General features: G+C 34.0%; 2 protein-coding genes and 4 non-coding genes across 6 annotated transcripts; 2 read left to right on the top strand and 4 right to left on the bottom strand.

Annotated features, from left to right (window-relative positions):
• Positions 1 to 438: 438 nt before the first annotated feature.
• On the bottom strand, positions 439 to 510 carry C05E7.t2. Its single transcript has one exon. It is a non-coding gene; the product is annotated as a tRNA-Gln (tRNA).
• Positions 511 to 919: 409 nt separating this feature from the next.
• Positions 920 to 991, bottom strand: C05E7.t1. The gene has a single exon. It is a non-coding gene; the product is annotated as a tRNA-Gln (tRNA).
• Positions 992 to 2,469: 1,478 nt separating this feature from the next.
• On the bottom strand, positions 2,470 to 2,522 carry C05E7.5. The gene has a single exon (NR_072335.1). It is a non-coding gene; the product is annotated as an Unclassified non-coding RNA C05E7.5 (non-coding RNA).
• Positions 2,470 to 2,522, top strand: C05E7.6. The gene has a single exon (NR_072336.1). It is a non-coding gene; the product is annotated as an Unclassified non-coding RNA C05E7.6 (non-coding RNA).
• Positions 2,523 to 3,713: 1,191 nt separating this feature from the next.
• Positions 3,714 to 6,487, top strand: gmap-1 (GM2 Activator Protein family member). Its single transcript, NM_077748.6, has 5 exons — positions 3,714 to 3,908; positions 5,052 to 5,173; positions 5,223 to 5,350; positions 5,748 to 5,841; positions 5,892 to 6,487. Exons 1-5 carry the CDS (start codon positions 3,797 to 3,799, stop codon positions 6,180 to 6,182), a joined length of 747 nt encoding a protein of 248 aa, NP_510149.1. The 5' UTR covers positions 3,714 to 3,796; the 3' UTR covers positions 6,183 to 6,487.
• C34E7.3 (uncharacterized protein) lies at positions 6,409 to 8,431 on the bottom strand. The gene is made up of 6 exons (NM_001373543.2): positions 8,340 to 8,431; positions 7,662 to 7,726; positions 7,452 to 7,578; positions 7,126 to 7,283; positions 6,811 to 7,074; positions 6,409 to 6,762 (listed from the first exon to the last, which is right to left on the bottom strand). Exons 1-6 carry the CDS (start codon positions 8,419 to 8,421, stop codon positions 6,667 to 6,669), a joined length of 792 nt encoding a protein of 263 aa, NP_001359544.1. The 5' UTR covers positions 8,422 to 8,431; the 3' UTR covers positions 6,409 to 6,666.
• Positions 8,432 to 17,452: the final 9,021 nt, after the last annotated feature.

Here is a 17,452-nt window from a genome sequence, read left to right as displayed (position 1 = left end):
TTTTTTGTGACTGTAAATCATACGATTTGGTGGCCCATGAAACAGTTGACGTGAAATAATACGTGCAAAGGAAGATTTATAACAATCAAATTCAGCAAAGAAAATAACAAGGAAGCTATTTCTGTGGGTGGCAAAAGTTTGACAACACAAACAATTTTATGGACTTCAAACTAAACAGTATAAAAACTGAGACCCGGCCATTACTTTGTATTACATTTTTAAATTAGTCAAATATTTTCAGAGCAAGAACCTGTTTTATTATATTATGGGTTACACATTTTATCTTGCGAGCTATACTTAAAAACCGACTGTTAATATAAATGTTCCATGGAGCCTAAAAATGTATGATTTTGTTACAACTCATTGATAACCATAGTGCCGCTCACTATAGAAATGACACAATGGACAAGAAAAGATCAAAATTTATCCAAAAAAGATAGGTTCCACCGAGATTTGAACTCGGGTCGCAGGATTCAAAGTCCTGAGTGCTAACCGCTACACCATGGAACCCGGTGAGCTTCGAGAACTTGCTCCGAAAGAACATTCGGTTAATAGACATGCTGAGTTTGCTAATGCACTTATCGGGAAGGCCCAGTCGCTCAGTTAGCAGTGAGCACATGAGCGGCTACAATGTGCTAAAGAGTGTCTATCGCAGCGATCAACATTTCTAAATGTCAATTCTGATAGCAAAGTTTTATGGATAACAATTCTGTGTTAATGTAGTTTCCATATACCTTTTTTCGGGTTTCAAAAACTTTATCTTTGGTAAACATCTTTTTTCTGTGTGAAACTTAATTAGTGTATTCTGTTGCTACAATTGTTTCTACCCGATTAATTGATAACTACAGTAGCACTTGCAACAGAGTTTGTACAACTAAAAAAACCTCCAGAACAAACCATAAATATATTCAAAAAAGATAGGTTCCACCGAGATTTGAACTCGGGTCGCAGGATTCAAAGTCCTGAGTGCTAACCGCTACACCATGGAACCCAGCGATCTTCAAGAAGTTTCTCCGAGTTGACAATAAGCTAGCTTTTGATGGACATGTTGCGTTTGCTTATGCACTTATCAAGAGCATTGGAGCTTCCTTAAGAGTGAGCAAAAGGGCGGCTAGCTGTTCGGCGCAAACAAAAAGAATGACTGAAGTCTGCAAAACTAATTTCCGAGAGATCACTATTTTTATTAACAAAATTCAATTTTTTGAAGACATTTATTAAAATACTGGGAGTTTGAAACAAATATATTTCAGTACTAATTGCAATACTAACTTTGTAAAGTGCTTGAACTCATGGTAATCAATCTTCAAAATGTATGATTATAAGACCTGCCCTTTGATACCAATGATTCAGTTTACTGTTATTGAGAGTTTCATTTTTATATTATTTTTGGTAAACCCATTATTCTTCTTATTAATCTTTTTCAATTACCACTCATTTGCCATAAAGAGAACAAGACCGCTGACAATCGGCCACCCTGTGGATCTTAATCGGTTTCCCAAAAGAAACAATTATGGATGTTGTTAGATTACAATCGACTGCAGGTAGAAATATTTTATATTTTTCTAATAAGCAGCAAGACTTCAAAAAGAACATTATTTATATGTTTACCTGTTTCCCAGCATGAAATTACTCGTTAAAGGAAGAGTTTCCTGGCAGGGGAATAATGTTTGAAAATATTAAAATTATACTAAAATTGGCAAAAAAAAATCATGATTGCAAATGCTCAAACAGTCATAATACCAAATCTCTGACTAAACTTTTCGGCAAATCGAAAGTTTGATGACGTATTTTTTAAATACAGTAAATCCGTCCGAACTTGAAATATGAATATTCGCTCTTTCAAAAATGTCAAAATTACTTTTTCATCATCTGAAATACACCTTTCAAGATAAAACACAGCGACGTTCGATCTATTGTGATTTGTGCCACTAAGTTTTAAAAAGCAAATCCAAGGTTTTTTTTCAGTTTTCTGCCACTAATATTGGACACAAATTTTAAAAAAAAATCAAGCTGAAATTATGAGCAATTGGTGGCCAAGAATTTTGATTCAGTCAATATTCTACTATTTTTTCTGTACTTATCTACCCTCTAGATATTTAATTTTCAAGTACTTCAGACTTTGAAAAAACAACCAGTTTTGATATTTTCACTTTTTACTTCACTTGAATTGAACAAGAGTTGAATAGTATTAATGTTTTAATGGTAGGTCAGATGTTCTGAAAACCTGAAATAGCAGTTGAGAAAAAGCAATTTCAAATTTCGCATTCAGTATTCACAATGAAACAGTAGTATTGAAAGTACGGCATTCCTTTCTGTTGTGGCCATTTTCTTTGTTCTCGTGTGGTTAGCCATCTTCAATTTGATGCTTTTGAAGAAAATGCGAGACGCCGAAAAAAAGGAAAAAAGCGATGAGTGGAGTAGAATGACGTAGATCGTTGCAATACAAAGAATCGCCAAAAAAAGGAGGCGAATTGATACCAGCTTTCTCGAACTTCTCCTCTCATTGTTCTGTTCCCTCGTTTGGCTTCTGCCTCATTTACTTGTACAGCTTTACACAAAAAAACCATAACAGTGTAAAGCTTATGATCTACCTACTTCTTTGAGCGACTTCAAAATTTGACCCATAAATCACAAATAGTGTAAACCCAAATACAAACGTAAACTAACCCAAACCTATATTTTCAAAGTCAACGTCATTATTAATTGATGCGATAGACTTAGCTAAAGACTCAATTATCTAACGGCTACATCAAGATATAAACATAATGATCATAATTACTCATATTGATAGATGAGCGTAGAGATGATGTCACTGATAAAAAGAGGGCCAGCAGTTGTTTTTGAGGTTTCTGGTTCATTTCTTGGTTTTCTCAATTTTCGTAGTCGATCAAAGCAACACAAAACATAAAACACCAAACTTGCTAAACAGTCAATATATAGAAAAAGAAAAATTGTTTCCACCCGCTGCGACATTGACTAGTAGATCAAATTTCAAATTTTAACAATTTTAGGTCATTTTTTGAGCCGTCATTAGGTTTTTTTTTGAGAAGTTTTTAACAAGTTTCATTATGAAATTCGGTGTTTTCAGACAATTTTGAGACTAATAAAGCAATAATCCAATGTACTGCTTTTAAGAAAGAAGAGTAGGCATTTCAACATTACAAGTATCACTTTAATATTTTTTATTTATGTTTGAAATACATTTCGAATTCGGGTAGGAACTCACAAAAACGATAAATTGGACGGTTGTGTTAAGTGGTAACACAAGAACACTATAGTTTTCTTTTATGTCTATCGTATATCAAATTGGATACAATCAGAAAATTGAGACACTTTTAGTTTCATATGCACAGTAAAGGGAATAAGAGAAAAACGACTGGATAATACATTAATTGTCGAACAAGAGCACTTCTATACACTTCACTATACAAGCAGTTTCTTAGAAAATGCCAAAAGATTAACTCCATTCAAAATGACACTTCCTACATTTTTCACTAAAGTTCAAGAAACCCCAAGTTTCAAAAGGTCAACTATCTCTGTTGTGACGACATAAGTGACAATGGTGTCAGATCACTCTTTTTTCTATTTCAGGGGGTCGCCGTCGTCTTACTCTCCTCACCTTACTCTTGTTTCGTTTTCTCTGAGAGGTGGGGGTCGCGTGCCTAGGTAGGTGTATGGGCAGCCGCCTTTCGCGAAACAAAACTCACTCCGCCCACTGTATTCTATCCTATCACGTCGACGACTTCGACGTCTTCTCCTCCAGTGGCCAGTGTGTCGAGAAACACGACTTGCGTTAATGACGACCCGAAGAATCGTACTGTTGTGTGCCGTTGCCGCGTGCGTCTCAGCCGCCTCCTCGGAGATCTCTGTCCGCATCGAAAGACACTTCCCATGCTCAGCTAGTTCAGGTTTGTTTCAGTTTTTTTTATTTTTTGATGTTGCTTAATTTATAGTGAAATGGTCAAGGAACCACTATCAAGTTTAAAATCCAACTCCAAAATTATGATACGAAACACTTTTTAGTGTCCCCGAATTTTTGAATGTTTGAATATCTGAACTTTGAAATACTAAATAGAAAACATTCATTGGTATTTATTAAATAGGATCATTTTTATTACTGTAGGCTTTGCAAATCACAAGCGCCCCAAAAAACCGTGTTCATTTATGCCATTAGCAATTAATATTATACCATTAGCTATTAAGCGTACGGTTTAAACAAACAAAAACAAATAGTGAAAATGCATCAACGGAAATCTGATATGTTGTTTGGGATAAAGTTTGATTTCAAGCTACAAGTTTAACTATTTTGAGGGTCAAAAATTTTCACGTCGAAATCAACTTGTATACTTTTTGTTTAGCCATTCAAACTCTATGTTTTAGTTCCCTGTTTCAATACAACATAATCAACAAAGGTGAACACTTCAATTTTTCATAAAATCCAGTTTTTTTCCCAATTGACCAATAAAATTAGACACTTGAAATTAGTTCAATAGTCCATTGACTGTCTACTCACGTCATTTTTTCTGCGAACAAAAAAAACGTGTTTTTAATTCAATTGTCCACCTATCCAAAGCTTCTCGAGACATTGCTCTACCCGGCGACCCAATCAGTTGTTTGATTAGGGATATAGAAAAAAAAATTGATCGAACTGCAGCCGACGGCTAGGAAGTGCGTGGCCTTGGAGACGCCATACTGTTGTATCGTCAATGATATCGATAACAGAGTAGAGGGGGTAGGCTATCAGAAAGAAAAACTGACGTCCCGATTTTATTTTATCTCTATTTCCATTATTTCCTGTTTTGTGGAACGCTTCGCCAAATCCCAGGTCGGAAAAGGATGGGGATTTTGCAAAAAAACTGACAAATCTAGCACTGTGTTCGATTTTATAAGTTGATAATAAATCACACAAATGCGAAAGGTCACGTAACTAGTACAATTTCGGAAAATTCAAAAGACTGTATGTATCTCTTTAAAAAAAATTCAATAAATTATGAAGGCTCTCCTAAACATTATTATTTTTTAATTATTGAATTCAATTTTCAATTTTTCAGGTCCAAAGAAAGATTCTTTGCTCATCAAGTTCCCATCATACAAAACCGCCGGAGTTCAATTCCACGAAGAAATTGGAGAGAATGGACACAAATGCTTCAGAATGTCCGGTGGCAAAGTTGAGGTTAGTGATCAGCTCGTTGCAAACCAGAATAAACATTTCATCAATTTAGGTTTATGCCCCAGGACTAAATGGCTCCAAGAAATACTATGTGCATCTTGAGACAAGAATCGGAATCCACGGAAAGCCAGAACGATGCGTAAATGCTGATGCTAATGGGTGTGGAGGAATCGGATCATGGTGAGGGAATAAAGTCGGAACGTGTACCACAAAAACCAGTCAGAGTGAAGATTGCGCTTCAAAGTTTTAAAACTAATTTTTGGGGGTAGTAATCTAAAAATACACACTGAAATCAATCTGAACAAGGTTAACTGAAAGTTCAGAAGGTTGTATTCAGCATAAAACATTATGTAATAAAGACTCTTATGGCTAACCTCGGAAGATATCGGACGTTTTTCAACATCAACTTCGAACTTTTGAATTATGAATCCCTGGTCGGCTTGTTCAACTTACAAGCTTTATTCAAAAAATAAAATATCATATGTAATGATGAGATGAAGTGTGTTGGCAATACAAAATTATTTTTATATTCAAAAAAGTTAAATAGAAATGTCTCATCAAAACCTTTTGATTTCAGTGTTCACTGCGACATCTGTCACACTATGGGAGGATCTCTCAAGAACTTTGTTCAAATCTTCCAAGCCGATAAGCCAGCTCAATGCTCTACCACGGTAATATACAATTTGATTAGAACATATCACGAAAAAAACATATATTGCAGGGACTCTCGGCAGGATCATACAGCGACTTGTCCCTCCGCGTGTGCCTTCCAACCAAAAACGAACTTCTCCCATTCCTCGATCAAAACGCCTCTCGTGCCGAGCAGCTCTGGGATCTCTTTGTCAGCTCCCGTGCTCGTTCCGGTGAGATCCCACTTGTCATTGCCGCCCGTCTTTTCGATAGACCAATCAATAATTTGGATGCCAAGACATTGAACACTATTCTTCACGACTCGAAGGAAGGAATGATCGGATGCCACTGGATCTACGCGACGGTGTCCCAGCCAAACTAATTTCACGATTTCATCAGCTTTTTTGTCATTTTTTCTTTTTTCTTTCATTTCACCAATTCCATCGATTCTGGTTGAGTCGGTGTGTGTCTGTATTTCAGTGGACGACCGGGTAAAACCAACAAAATTTACAGCATTCATTCTTTTTTTTAAATTCTTTTAAACTCTTTTTAACTTCACTTATTTTTTTCTCCCCGAAATCTCGATCAAATGCATGCATCTGTATGAATTCTTTCTTTTTTTCTTTTATTATACATAATCATAAATATGTATTCTACAAATTGAATTGAATAATCGAGATTTTGATGTACAACTTCAAAAAAAAACACATTACAAAAAAGTTGAAAAAAAACAATGTCATAAAAAAAGAACCGGTGGGTGGAGGAATGTACAGGCTTCAATATTGGTAGATGTGAACTGGGCAGACTGAATTGCACAACTGTGAACGACAATGAGATCAATGGAAATGTCAACTGGCGAAAAAAAATTAATTAGCATTCACCGGAGACTTCAAGTCAGTTTCATTGGTTGGCGGAGGACTCGGCGTGATCCGACGTCGTTGGAAGCAGCTTTCAAAGCCCATCTGAATATAATAATACTGAATTTGTTCAGAACAGTGAAATAGTTTTACCTTTGCAACTCTCACAATCCACCAATCTCCATGTTCCATATCCTCTTTCTTCGAACTATTACTATCTTTTCTGATCTTCATCCTAGATCCACCATTTGCCTCTTTTTCCTTTTCTTTCATGCTCTTCTTTCTTTGCTTCTCCACGTCATCGCTCATTTTAGATCCTCTTCTCCATGCGGTGAACGAGTCAAAATCCATATGAACTAGGTTGTCCTTACCGGAAAAGGTGGTGTTGCGACGGACCAAAATAGGTCGGGCGGAAATCTGGAAAAAAAATCATAGAGTTTGTGAAAAAGAAGCATTTGAAAATTTTACCTTTGGGGGACACAAATCATATGTTGTCTTTTCAATGTCTTGCTGAGCTGGACGTGAAACAGTTACCGAAAAGGATACCCTTTTCGTTTGAGTAGTTTCATGGCAGCTGATGTTACCGAGTTCCACGCACGACCAAGACCTTCGCATACCGGCGGCAACTGAAAATGCAGAAAATGAGAAAAGTTTGAGAAATGAATAGAATCACGAAATAAATCTCGGTGTGTGGTTTCGTTTGGACAAACACGTTTGTTGTGGGGGTTGCCCCATTGTAAACGCGAGAAAAGTGCGTCATTTGGCACATGGCCACTATAAACAAAGATGCTTACTGGGTTGGAATAGCTCCTCCTTGAAATTGGCCATCAACACCGAATTTCGCCTTTTCAGCTGATACTGTAACTTTTTTTGACGCTTTTCCCGTTCACCTTTTGGCATTTTGGTGTCGTTTGCGTTGGCCTAAATAAAAAACAAGATTAAATCCTGTTATACCAGCAATAAGCAATTAAGAATAAGAAAAAAAAGTGAAAAGATAAACTTACGTCAGACAGGGATACGTAGATACCGAATAAGTGCTCTGAAGAGAGGTCGGTGGGAAGGTAAGGCTCTGGAATAGCAATTATATATTTTGTGTTTAAGTTATTGAACGCACTGAAATCATTCAAAGAGCAATCTAATATATTTTGATATCATCCTGTTATGAGAATGTATACTTCTATATTTAGACCTTGTTAAAAGCTTAGCTGTGGGAGAAACGGAAAACCAGATAAGAAAATTGTGGGAATGATGTTTTTAGGAAAATCAAGAATGGAAAAAAAAGAAATCAGGTTTGTGGTGTTCAAATAAATTTTGTAAAACGCAAATCTGCCTATTGTAATATCAGATTACTCATGTTTTGATTTTCGGAATTCAATGAAAATATTGCTCAACAACAAAAAAAATGAATTGCTCATTTTTGAGCTTCAACAAGCGATACCCGCCTATCAACAAAACCTGATAAGCAGATTCGACTCTTTAACTCTCCATTTATATAATTCAGATACAATAAGGGCCTAATTCGACTGAAATTTTTCCCCTGACGTCACTCCTTTCTTCTTTTAGTTGAGGGTCACATCATGAAATTTCTTTTTTTTTCTTTCTATTTGCAGATTATAATCTTCAACTTGTTTTCTCTTTTTACATATTTCCTACAAAATGTGAAAAAACGCAGTAGAACGAACCTCTTCCAAAATTCCATCCACGCATGAAATTTATCTCGTTGGGCTTGATCAGCACCGGATCCGAGACAGCAGGTCGCAGCATTTTCTGAAACATAAAATTTTGGGTTGAAAGCTGTATGGAAAATGTGAGGATGAGCCAGGAGACGAAAAAGTGAAATAACGAAATAAAAAAGAGAAAACAAATAAAAGGAAATGTGATGTTCCGAGATTTTAATTAGAGTGAAGATTTAGAGGTTCACTGGTTTATTTATTTGACTGCTGCTAAACTTTTTTTGGTAAGGCTTTGTTTTGCAAAAAATACTTCCATATTAACATATCAATTTACAATAAAACTTGATTGGGTTCTTTTGATGAAATTAAGGCTGAATGGTTTGGTTTGACTAAACTAAACTAAACTAAAGAACACACTTGATTTCTCGCTTTCATTTCCGGTTCAATTATAACACTGACTCTTTGTGAAAATTATTCATTTGACTGTGAACTTTTGTTCAGAAGAAAAAGTCACATTATCACTGCTCTACTGAAGCTTATTTCAAATGCTATTGCTATTACAAAGAAACTCGCAGACTGACCCAACTTTGGGTATTATCAAAGCAGACGGATTAATAACACGTTTTTATCGTTTGGGGAAGAAAAAATGATAAAAATAAATTTGGGTAAAAGAAGAAAAATAGACGTGGGTTGAGTGAGTATTGAGAAAAAAGTGCGGTGGTGAGGAATTATTTCCTGGGAAGAAACACACAACGAGTGGGAAACAAACGGTGATAAATATGAAGGCTTTGGCCTTATTTTTGAGTTTATTTTTAGAGGACTGCACTACTTCATTTTTCCTCGAAATTTGTCTTGAAAAAATGTTGAGATGGGGGGAGGGTTTAAGAGAAACATGATGGAAAAGTTAGATTTATTCCGCAAGAGTAGTTTTGATATTTTGTGCTTTTTTTGTTTGTATTTCCTTCTATTTAAATTCTGAAAATAAAAACATCATGTCGAACTATTTCACTTACATTGCAGGCCTATGAAAACAAATTTTACAAAAAGTGTCAATAATGTTTTTTTTAAATTTAACTAATATTCAATACTTGAAAAAAATCAAAGTCGAAAACAAAGACACTGTCTGAAAATTGAATTAACTCCATAACCTTCTTTTTGGAAGAAACAGCAGTTACGAATTACGGTAGAGAGCGACGTCAGGTTTTATTTTCAAAATACGAAATTTATTTCGGCCACAAATCACTCTAGGTTTCCTACTGCTCCGAATTGCAATAAATTTAAAAATGAAAAGAATGAGCAATGTTTTAATTAGAAAGGGAAAAATTGTTTGGAGCTGTGTTTTTTTCTTGGAAAAAAAAGATGCGAAAAAAGAGCTGCGAACCACATGACATTCATTGGTCGAAAACTGAGAACTAAGGATGCGAAATTAATCACGAACGTATGGTGTTGGCAATAAATCATCATCTTCCAGAAAAAAAGTATGCCCCCGGAAACACACATACACACCATTGAACATGAATATACCTCTTATCTTTTTTGTCCGAAAAAGAATGAATTTGAACATAATTGCCCATTGTGTTGCCTCTTTCACTATCATTGACATTTGTACAGTTGGGAAATAAAATGTGTTGCAAAATACAACAAAAAAAACTTTACAAGTACTTCCACACAACCGGTTTTCCGGATGTGAACTTCGTGTTATTGAACGTTTTCGTTTGTCAATAATATTATCTTTTCTGGTAAAATCTTAATTCATTAGAACTTTCTTAATAAAGCAATGTAAAAATGGAAAAACGATCTTCCGGCAGCGCACTTCCCAGTATCGGAGGGGAAAAGATAATTGACTGGGATAGGTTCATAGAAATAACGGATTAATGGAATAATGGTGGGAAAAAAGAACGTAAGAACAAAGTGTGAGAAAAAAATATCCTAAAAGGAAAAACGTCACTGAATATTTTTATTGTTGGAAATTACTGTTTTCAGAAGTTTCTTGACATTTTTTCGATGTTAGAATAAATTTTATAGTTAAATTTTTGTGTTGGTCATTTGTGGAATGAACTGATAAGAAAGCAAGCACACGACATTTTTTAACTCCAACTTTTGAAGAGTACTTTCATAAAATAAATATACAATTCTTCATAAAAATCCAAACACTTAACTTTTGAAGATTATCTACTTTTTGGGAATTTTACTATCGAGTATGAAATGCAAAAAACTTCGAAAAAAAAAACAAGTATGAAAATTTTTTTTTGATTACCAAAATTGGAAGAGATTTTAAATATATTTCTTTTAATTTTTATTTTATCTTAAAATTCAACGTTCTGAAGCAATAGCTACTTGTAACAGTAAAAATTAGAAAAAACCGAATCAGAAAGTTCCAACTTTAATATTTCCTATATCAAGATAAAAAACGGTTCCCTTCGCCCAAGAAAAAGATGGTATTGTGTTACAACCATGTATACGCAGATGTCACAAACTGCGCGCTTCACTTGACAAAAAGGTAGGCAAATGTATATTTAGACATGACTTGAGAAGTTAGATTACGTGAGATATACACTCTAATAAGGTAGCCCTGGGTTAATAAGTACTAGTTTCATTGGTAGTCTTATTGGAATCAGTGGCTTGGAAAAAAACTAATGATCTAAACAAAAACAAGCAGTTTGTCGGAGTTCTTCAAATTTCTGAGAAAACTAAACCGTATACAAATGAAACTTGCACAAAATTTATTATTGAAATACAGATTATTAACAGTCTTGGTTAAAGGGCATTTTATTTCTACCTGATGCCAAAAAGAATCAAAATTTAGAATTATTCTACTCGTGGCATAAATTGTTCTTTTGCAAATGTGTATATTCAATCAGAATCACACATTTTAAATACAAAGACTCTAAAAGCCAACTAGTAAATGATATAATAAAGATCAAAATGAGTTCAGATGGATGAAAATGATGTAAATTTTAGAAAAAAGGGGTTTGAAACATTGAACAGCTACTCCAACTGGACAAATCAAAAATGCATCGAAAAAAAAGAATAGAACAAAGTATGTAGTTAGTAAGTTTGAAGAATAGCGTCAACTTTTATCCCGGGGTTCAATCTGAAAGTTGACAAGGTGCATGCAAAAAGTCAAGCGTGAGAATCGAAAACTAGAAAAAAGACCAAATCATGAGCAAACTTTGAAATTAGTTTTCTTTTTTTCGAAAAGAGCAAGAAAACTATCTCAACCGTATAAACTTGCATAAGATAAAATTTTAAAATATGCCAGGTAGTCGAGCTTTATAAATGTATAAATTTGGCAGCAGTCGGCTACAAAATCAAAACTGGGTATCATTTTGTATCGAGTACTAAGTGACCAGTCATTGTGCTAGTGCCTCCTACATATTAACCAGTAATAGTCTCAACACCTACATATTGTGTGGGTTGGCTGGTGAAGAACACGCTTGAATTTAAAATGTATTCAAAAAAAATGAACACATTTTACAATTGGTTTTTATACAAGCTAACATGAATAAAGATAATTTCAAGAAAAAACATCTTCAAATCTTGAATGATAAGGTTGATGAATGAGTTTAACAATTTATATTTTAGATTTTCAATGTTGGTTTTTAATTTAATATGTTCTCTGACAAAATATCATAAAAAATTGAGCTCCTCGGCACACCGTTTTGAAAAAAATTCCGCATTAGTTTGTATAATTCAATTTTTGCATTCATTGTCGGACGTATTCTTAGTCTCACTTCAATGTTACATATAAAAGGTAATAAATGGCAAGACTGTAAAAGAATAAAAAAAAACATCAAACTAAATAACATGATCAACAACCAATGTTTACGGAAGAAACATTACAAATAAACAATTGAAACATGTTTTTACAAGGTTACCAAAAATTATGAAAACAAAAAAAGATAAAGTAGTTATCGTTTCAGAACTACTAGTGTCTGGAAACAATTTCAACAAAACGGAAAATTAATAAACTAGGAATTTTGTAATCAAAACTTTGTAGTTAGCTCTTCTTTGTGCTTTAACGCACTAAGAAACCTTCGTGAAACAGCAATGCGCATGTCCAATCCCCGTTTGACTGTTTACTCATGATTTAGTTGACTGGCATTTTTTACTCTCCCGTTTCCCACAACCTTCGATAAATCAACAACACTAAAGGCAACGTGTAGGTACATATCTATAAGAAAGGTACGAACTAAACACTTTTTGATCTTTTGCCGTTCTTCTCTAGTTAGTTTTTGCAATTGGGCATTTTTTCAAACTGATGTTAGAGTAACTTGAAGTTTGACTCTTGGAAATTTTCTGGAGACGTAGTAGGTTACTGTCACCTTCAGCATTTTTATTCCGTTGTTGTACGGATAGTAGACAGACAGGTGAATCATAACTTAATTCAATCACGTTTTCAAGTAGTCTTGCGGAATACCAAATGACATTGTTTACCAGGGAAGCATCATAACTAGCTGAAATTATGAATCAAACATTACCCTTAAAAATATACCCTAAGAAGATTGAAAAAATTATTTAAAAATACGAAAAACTATTCCTTAGCACAACTAGAAATACAAATATAGATACAGTAATAAGCCTTCTTGTATTTTGAATTACTCCACACTTCTCCGGTTTAACTAATAAACCTTCTTATTATTCTCTATCGTCGTCACGACACAACAATATGCTGTGAGAAGTTTTAAAGAGTGATAAATAGAAATGACCTGGAAATGTATTTTACCGTTTATTTTTTTGAGGTCGCTTTCGCATCCAAAAGTGGGGTTCCACATGAGTTTTCGAACGGCCAGTTAGGGTGCACTAAGCCATACTGCATATTAGATACACCGCAATAATAGAGAATGTATGGTATTTATAAATAAGAATTATTCAAGGACTATTTTAAACAAAGCTAAGGGCAATTTACTATAAGTCTTATACATATTTTTTAGGTTTTACTGATTGATCAAATGAACTATTCCTAGTTCAAAAGTTCGGCAGGATTCTTATGAATTTAAAAGGTGCGCTTGCTTTGAAAATGCCCTAAACTTCGTTTTGGGACTCCACACAGAACTATTAAAACTTCAATGAAGAAATGTTCAAAAAAAAAGTCTAGAAGTTTCAAATTACAGTCCAAAAAACAAACATATTTTACTTCTCCATGACGTTGTAAATTGTCTGGTCTTTCTGAACATTAAAAGGAATTTTTGTGACATCTATGCATCTTCTCACGATTAGAGATGGATAGCTTTAAAAAAAACCAAGTGCACATACATTAAGCTAGACGGCTGCTCTAAAATCAACAATTAAAACCGGGGAAAACACCAAGTTAATGCCTTTTTCTTCGATTTAAACTTTAAAAACAAAGAAATCAGTTGGTCTTGGATTGGTTTCCTTGCCACCTACACTCAGTGATCTTTGGGTGTCTCAACTTTGGAAAATACTATCACAACTTAGTTCAAATCGGACCGAAATCAGAAAAATACACAAGAATGTTGTCGTGGTCACCAATGTGGCAAATGAGAGTAATGTGATATAGATGTATACCCAGTTAAAAAGTTTTACACTTTGATTATAAAATAATTACTCCAGCTTTTTTAAAATTGCTATACATATGAAATATGTCATAGATATATATATGTGTATTCTCTCCTGGAAAGAGGAGAGAGTTTAATAACGATATACATATTTCATTGCTGTTCTGCTAAATGAACTTTTTTGGGTTCATACATAGAAAGTTTATATCAAAAAAGAGGTGAGAAAAATCTGAAAAAATATCATAGCAGCAAATTTATAAAGGGATTAGCAAAATCTCAATCCAGAATATGACGTGACGAAAGACGTGCTTTTTGCGAACTAGGTAAAACGTGGAACGGGTGAGGAACAAGTCAAGGCCACTAAAAAAAGGTGGTAATCAAATTTCAGTGTAAGACTAGAAACAATGAGGCGGTAATAGAGATAACCGGTATTTTCTTGTTTAGGATCAGAAATTTAACTTTTTCAGAGTAATTACTGGCTAAAACAATCTTTGAACGGGAAAATTTTAAACACAAGATTCCACGGAAAATCAAGAAGGCTATGGCTTAGACTATGGCGAAGAAGGCTATGGCAAGAATGGCTAAAAGTCAGTCGCGTTTGAGAAAAATTGTGTTTTATAAAAAGTGCATTGAACTGTCATTAACAAATGCTAATGAACTTTTGTTAATAAAAGAGTGGGGGACGGCACAAATTTGATAATTGAACTCTTAAATTTGAACACCAGTCGTTAAACACAGAACTGATGCACTTCCTAAAAGCCCCTGAAATCACCACAAACCAGAATGCTTTCTGATCCCATTATTGTAATATTTTAAAAACCTTCTTGAAGGTGAAAAAGAACAACAAAAACAATATTGTAAAAAATAGAATGAAGAACAAAGCCGAAAGCCTTTTTCTTCCTATTTGCTGTCCGTCGACGTCTGAATAATTGACGATGAACACGAATATTTAATAGGAAACTGATTGAAAATGGGATGAGAGTAGACCTATTGCGTGGGATGATGATGGTGCAAGCATAAAATAGAATAGAGAAGAATTTGGTTAAAAAGGAGAAGAAAGAAGGAATGAAATAAAAAGAAAAGATGGGTGCTGAAAACAAGAAGAAACGGGCCATATTGCCATGACTGAAACAGAAAAAAGTCACAGAACAAGTTGATTGAAGAACTTTAACAAACATATGTTTCGCCAATCAATCTTCGCCTCTCCCGTAGTGGTCGAAGTTTAGATGTTGGGGCTGGTGGGAGAGGTTGAGAGGGAAAACGAAATGGAATGGCGATTGATAGATACAAAAATCAAACAAGGTCAAAATTGTTTCACAAATTACCCCTCATCCTCGCTCACCTTTTAACAGACTGTTATATAGAACTCTTTTACTATTATGTGGTGGAATAGATGTATGTTTTCAGTTTGTAAAATTTTGCTGATTTATGAATTAAACTTGTGTTAAAGCGTTTTTGGGCTCGTTTTTTAAGGATTTTTTAAAAAGATCTATTCATTCTATTTGTTCCGTCCGGCCCGGCGAACAGGCTCACTTTAGTCTTACATGCAAGACTAATTTTCAATTGGTCCGTAGGGGTGCAAGACTAATTGTGACTTCAAGACTATTAAAGGTTGCAAAACTAATTTTCAAATGCGCAAAAAAAAATTGAAAGTGGAAAGTGGCCAATTTGTTTAAAAAGAAAATTTCACTTGATATCGTTCAAACAAGAAAAAATACATAATTGTTCAGTATTTCAACAATTATTCGAACAATTTTAAGCTCAATTTAACCAAAAAAAAGTCAAATTTGCTGGTTACCGCAAAGTATTGCTTGTCTGGCAAAAAAGGGTGTAACTATTTGAGACTGCAAAACTATTAGAGTCTACAAGACAGATTTTCGATATAGCTCTAGGGGTTCAAGACTAATAGAGGCGGCAATCTTTTTGAAGGAAATAAGTATGCCAGACAAGCAATACTTTGCGGTAACCAGCAAATTTGACTTTTTTTTGTGTAAATTGAGCTTAAAATTGTTCGAATAATTGTTGAAATACTGAACAATTATGTATTTTTTCTTGTTTGAACGATATCAAGTGAAATTTTCTTTTTAAACAAATTGGCCACTTTCCACTTTCAATTTTTTTAAAAATATATATGATAAGCGCATAGAACGTTTATTATTTACATGAATTTGTAATTCTTAAATAAATAATTTTGAGAATCATCAGTTTAAACTATTATTAACTTACAAAAGAAACTGATTTTAGTAATATAATGTCAAAAAGTCAAAGTATCAACGCTGAATAAATCATTCAGTATTTTTTATTTTACATAAATGTGCAGTTCCTTTTCTTAACTTTAATCACTAAATCATTCTGATATCATAACGTTTTCTATATTATTTAAGTTGCCTCAGCTTGTAAACTCAAGGTTCGGGAACGTTGAAATTTTAGCCCAAAAAACAAGAACCAAAAAGTCATTTTCAGCAGCTTGAGGGTTCGTAAACTCTTCATTTGTTGCAGAAAACAATATTTTTAACAATAGTGCCAAAATAACCCTGAGAAGAATCAAATTAGAAGCGCACCACAAAAACTTTTTCCAACAACAAAATCTTCGTATCGGAAAGCTCACGTGTGAAATAATTTGGTTATAATATCGAGAATGTTTATCAGAAGAGCCTGATTTTTTTGAGTCATGAAAATGTTTAATTGGGTAGGATCAAATACAGCTCAAATATTTATCAAACTGATTTAAAGAGTTCTCATATGATAGTGCATAAACACATTTCACAAACAAACATGATGACATTTCTGTGTATTTTTTGAATTTTCAAACACTTAAAAAATGAACACTGTATTTCCTATGCATATTAATTGAACGCCATGATAGCATAAAACTACAAACGATTTAATTAAGTTTTCAATTGTGTTCTTGTCCAAAAACCTCTAATCGACTTTTCATAAACGTACAATGCAACAGCGTGCGGCAAAAATGCCGAATAAGCCGCACACATCAAAAATTGACAATGCACTTTTGACCAAAACTATTGATTTTGTCTCCAAAAATTTAGTAAATTGACACAAAATTGAATTATTTAGATGTTCAAGCAGACACACTACATGGAACTTATTTGGAATGGCGCTCCAAAAACATCAAAAAAATTAAAAAGTTAAAATTTTTCGGAGATTGTTAAGCACAAATTTGCCGAATTTGCCCAGCTCGTAATTTTTTCGAGATTTGCCGCACATCCCTGGTACAGTGCAAACAACTGCTATATGACCCTTTTTTCCATTAAACAGTTTTGGATATTTCTGAACTTATTTAAGAAAAAACTGATATTGGTATTAGATTTGGTGTACCAAAAAACCCATCCACCTATCATATCTTTTTGTTTTTTTTTTAATCAAGAATTAAAAATCAGTTATGCGCACCATAAAAAATGAACGCACACGACCAATATCTCAAAAATTACATCGCAAGTCTGCTGAGATTATTTGAAATTTTCACCAACATTTTCGATTTTCCAATTTTTTTTAGTCCAATAGTTCAAAATGTTATGTGTCTTATATCAAGCGCGCGGACTGTACCAATTTTTCAAATGAAAAAAACACATCAACGTTTGTCGC

Source organism: Caenorhabditis elegans, chromosome X (assembly GCF_000002985.6).
Source record: "Caenorhabditis elegans chromosome X".
Taxonomy (NCBI): Eukaryota; Metazoa; Nematoda; class Chromadorea; order Rhabditida; family Rhabditidae; genus Caenorhabditis; species Caenorhabditis elegans.
Note: the sequence above shows the minus strand (reverse complement) of the source record. Positions and strands in the feature narration are given on the sequence as shown.